The sequence below is a fragment of the Sinocyclocheilus anshuiensis genome, unplaced genomic scaffold, assembly GCF_001515605.1.
Source record: "Sinocyclocheilus anshuiensis isolate Anshui unplaced genomic scaffold, SAMN03320099.WGS_v1.1 scaffold263, whole genome shotgun sequence".
Classification (NCBI taxonomy): domain Eukaryota; kingdom Metazoa; phylum Chordata; class Actinopteri; order Cypriniformes; family Cyprinidae; genus Sinocyclocheilus; species Sinocyclocheilus anshuiensis.
In genome coordinates, this window is record NW_015549593.1 from 342,451 (window position 1) to 347,296 (window position 4,846).

At 38.7% G+C, this 4,846-nt stretch overlaps 1 protein-coding gene across 1 annotated transcript; it reads right to left on the reverse strand.

Annotated features, from left to right (window-relative positions):
- Positions 1-280: 280 nt before the first annotated feature.
- On the reverse strand, positions 281-4,426 carry LOC107658190 (vegetative cell wall protein gp1-like). Its single transcript, XM_016446652.1, has 5 exons — positions 4,406-4,426; positions 4,016-4,081; positions 2,977-3,007; positions 2,543-2,688; positions 281-901 (listed from the first exon to the last, which is right to left on the reverse strand). The coding sequence occupies exons 1-5, from the start codon at positions 4,424-4,426 to the stop codon at positions 281-283; spliced, it is 885 nt and encodes a 294-aa protein (XP_016302138.1).
- Between the last annotated feature and the right edge of the window lie 420 nt (positions 4,427-4,846).

Here is a 4,846-nt window from a genome sequence, read left to right on the forward strand (position 1 = left end):
ATCTTTCCAATTCTATCCAGAATGCCGAATAGCTGACAGTATTCAAACTCATCTCTTCCATGAGCACTAAACTGCATAAAGAAAAAAAAATCTTCCTATGTTCTTTCACTTTTCCTTAATGTTTTCACTTTCCTCTATGTTTTAGTTTGTACTATTCTGAACAATGTCTGAAACGTTGTATTACTAGCACTTTTCATGTTTATTGCCTTTAAGATGACGGTTATTGTATTCCTCATTTGTAACTCTGTTAAATTAATAAATGCTGAGTAGGGTTCTGGTTTCACTGAGGATGGTTCTGGGCTGGTAGAGGAGGGTTCTGGTCTTGCTGAGGAAGCTTTTGGAGTGGCATAGGAGGGTTCTGGTCTTGCTGAGGAAGGTTCTGGGTGGCAGATGGGGGTTTTGGTCTAGCTGAGGAAGGTTCTGGGCTAGCAGAGGAGGGTACTGGTCTTGCTAAAGAAGCTCCTGGGGTGGCAGAGAAGGGTTCTGGTCTTGCTGAGGAAGGTTCTGGGGTGGCAGAGAAGGGTTCTGGTCTTGCTGAGGAAGGTTCTGGGGTGGCAGAGAAGGGTTCTGGTCTTGCTGAGGAAGGTTCTGGGGTGGCAGAGAAGGGCTTTGGTCTTGCTGAGGAAGGTTCTGGGGTGGCAGAGAAGGGCTTTGGTCTTGCTGAGGAATGTTCTGGGCTGGCAGAGGAGGGTACTGGTCTTGCTAAAGAAGCTCCTGGGGTGGCAGAGAAGGGTTCTGGTTTTGCTGAGGAAGGTTCTGGGGTGGCAGAGAAGGGTTCTGGTCTTGCTGAGGAAGGTTCTGGGGTGGCAGAGAAGGGTTCTGGTCTTGCTGAGGAAGGTTCTGGGGTGGCAGAGAAGGGTTCTGGTCTTGCTGAGGAAGGTTCTGGGGTGGCAGAGAAGGGCTTGCCGAGTTCTGGGGTGGTTCATTCATTGATTCAGAGTTTCTTGACATGATTAAGTCAATCATTTGGTTAGACAAGTATGTCCAGTCCAGTAAACCATCAGTTCTGCGTACATTTAAAACATTAATACATTTTTCTTTAGAACTTGTTTTCACTCTCTCTCGCATTTCCTCCTCCGCATATCTTATTGTCTCCTCTTCATATATGTCTTCAAATAGAGACTTGTAATAGGATGTTGTGCAAAACTGACAACATGTAGAAACCAACAGCCACAATAATGGTAGAGCAAAAAGGAATCCCAACCCGAACGCCTATGAACAAAACAATGAGCCTGCATAAATATGCATAGTTATTACAGAGTTTTATTATTACAACGTTTTAGAATGAACCTTTCATGGATAGTTTTGTAAAGGGACAACCACGGCTATGTCACATGGGCACATGGGGAAGTTATTCCTCCAACATAATTTGAAGATTTTTGGTCAAAAGTCAAAATACACAAATGTATGTTGGTCTCAAACACCAGGTTCAAAAACTTTTTAAATTATCCTTCCTCATATTTTTGCTATTCCTGTTAGGTATACCATCAAACATAATTAATCCACCCTCAGAAACACTGATGTAAGATATAAAAGGATAGCAGATTTTAACTGAAAGGGTGAATTGTGTCCATAATGGAGCAGGTTTTTATGTAGACTGTCGTGTTTTTTAAAGATGTAATTTCATATAATTGATTAATGATTATGATTCTGTTGGCCAGAACAATGGCTAAATATTTTAAATGCTGCCTTTTACATTTTTATATTTCATGAATTGTTTTGTGGTTTATAATTTGTTTTACTCTGTAATTTTTTCTATACATTTGTTTGGCTATTGGATGGCAATAATGACTATATGTACCGCTGCAAGAAACATTACTTAGCAGTAGTAGTAATAAATAACCTTCTTTATTGTTTCAACAGTACCACAAATGAATATTAGATAAAATACAATATGGATCAATCAGTACAGATTTTATTACATTGACTGCAGGTCTAATTAAAATAATTTATATTGCAGGCAAATGTAACAGGACTAGAAACATACTCAGTGCATAATTTAACGGGGATAACTTAACCAGGTCACTATACAGTATGTCTAATATCTAAAATAGACCACGTTTTCAGTCCCTGATTTTAGCAGTCTATTCACACCCTGCATGCTGCCACAAATGGTGTTGAGTGTTATATTATCTATTTCTTTCTCCCCAGCAAATATGTTCAGCTGCCTATAAAGAAAAATATACCCACCTCAGAAATTTAAAAAGTGTGACAACCGCAGACTTCCCTATATGCAATTACATTTAAAAGCGGATTGCCAATAGCCTTCTTTGTCCATTTTTTATATTATTTTCAATTATGCTAGTCTGGAGTGAAGGATCACATCCATAACATATTTAATATAAATATGAATAGCTTACAAAAATTGTATGTAATGGTATTCTCTGTTGTATTGGAATACGTCATCTCAACATCATACAACGAAAAAGCTTCAGTATAGAAAGTTACAAAGATTAAATGTTTTATTGTTTCATTATTCAGCATATATTTTTATATTAATGATTTGATCAATATTCATATTATTGGATGGTTAATAACATACCTGTGATAGAGCCTGATAATATTTAATCTTGTCAGATTCTTCAGCAGTAAGTTTGTTGCTCTCTTTACAAGGAATTTGATCGTTTGTTCGTGTGATGTTTTCTTCTGTCAGATTCCAGCACACCACAGCGTCACCATCAATCAAAACTGTTATGATCCATAACGCAGAAAGAAACAGGTTTCTCATAAAATTTTTACAGGAAAATCTTCTGCATGCCTGATAGAAACGTGCACGAGAGCAGGCTGAACAGGAGCAGGATACATGGAGAATGTTCCCAAGTGTGCGGTCTTCATGGGACCATAACGCACGTATACAAGAACACCACAGTGCAGAAATAATTGTAAATGTTTTAGCGGTTAAGGTCAGTATTAAAAAAAGTCCGATAAATGGAAGACCAATATATAGTCCGCAGAACCACTGGTAAAAATCATTACATGGGCACTGAAAGTCCAGTTTGAAAGTGTACTGAAAAACAAGAAATATAAAAGCAATTGCAAATGCACTGCCAGAAGTCAGCTTATTCAGCAAGGTGGATTCAAAGATTGGATGTTCTGGATGCACCATGTTGGCAGATCCTTGCAGCTCAGACAAATCTGAAGTAGTACATTACAGGTTCGTACAGTAGTTAAAACATACTCCAAAAGTAGCAGCTTCCGGCTCTCCTGTCTCCTCCCCTTGCTATAATGAAAGCTGATTGTCTTGGTGTGGGAAAGAAAAAAGCACATGTCAATACCAGCATTATTTTAATCCTTGTACATTTCACAATTTATTTTGTTTTTCAACATTACCATTATCTTGTAGATATTAAATGTTTGGCACTAGTAAAATGAACATTAAGCAGGTGAGCAGACTTTCTCACGGACAGACAGGAACTGCCACCCCCCTAACTTGTGGTGCAAATATGTTGATAAAATGAACATTAAGCAGGTGAGCAGACTTTCTCACGGACAGACAGGAACTGCCACCCCCCTAACTTGTGGTGCAAATATGTTGATACCATCTGAGATGCAAGCATCTTACTCATATAGAAAGCCACAGTTATATGTATTGTACGTGGTCAGTATGTGCTAATTTGTTGTGCATGTGGTAGGGCATGTTTTTTTGTTTTTTTTCTTGTTTTTGTTTTGTTGATTTAGGTATTTTTAAAATTGATAAGTTTAAACATTGTGGATTCCATCTAAATAACAATGGTCTTCCTTATGCAGGTGCTTCACAAGGATTCGGTCCATGTATAGGTGAAAAACAAAACAATGAAAATGTGTATGTAATATGTATATCTTTGCAACACCCCTTTAAAGGGGTCACATGATGCGATTTAAATTTTTCCTTTCTCTTTGGAGTGTTACAAGCTCTTGGTGCATAAAAAAGATCTTTAAAGTTGCAAAGACTAAAGTCTCAAAAAAACACAATAGTGTGGACTGAATGGAGTGGCTCTGTGTTCCTTTATCAGCTCATCTGTCATCACAGACAAACGCAACACAGCAGGCAGCTGCCAGCCACACGGACTATCGCTGCTATCGCTCTGTCGTTGTAGTCTCCCTGAAAAAGGGGGATACAGATATTTTCAACAGACAGACACGAACACTTGTTGCGTTTCCCTCAACTTCTGTATTATGAGTGGGGGAAGGGAACCCGTGTGCCTGTTATTAACTCTCTATGCTCGCCCCACCCTCTGCTGGAGTCTTTCGGTACTGCATCATAACAGACTACAGGACCTAACGACATATTAACTATGAAATAGCAACAACAATAATATTCTCTCTTAATAGTTATACCCGTTACAAATGCAGTCTCCACAGATATGGCCCACCATGAGCATCTTTCCTCAGCAAGCATATGCAAACTGCCGCAAATGAAACTCACTGCATCTTCATTCTGCGGCATCGTCATGTTCAAAAAACAGTCATCTTCATTAAAAGTGGTAAACGCTACTATTCAGCTAATGATAAATAAAACGCTGAACATATCTTTTGCTTTCAGTGATGTAAACTCATTGAATTTGCATACTTTGTAGCACAGGAACTGAAGGTCAGATTTATATTTCTTTATGTAGAGACACATTTATGTTGTCAGGTGGTAGGTTGCTGCAGGTAGGGTTGGAGGTCACTTTTGATTTTTCATTCTGCAGACCTGTAAGTATAGTGTGCATAAACATGCTCTGCACAAGTACAGGATCATACTTCAGATTTGACTCTGCCTCTTGTGATGCAAACAATATTTTTTCCTGAGGTCCATCACTCTAATTAAAAAGTTCTGTGGGGTTTCCTTATTGTTCTGAACCTCTGTGGTGAGTTGTTTATAAAG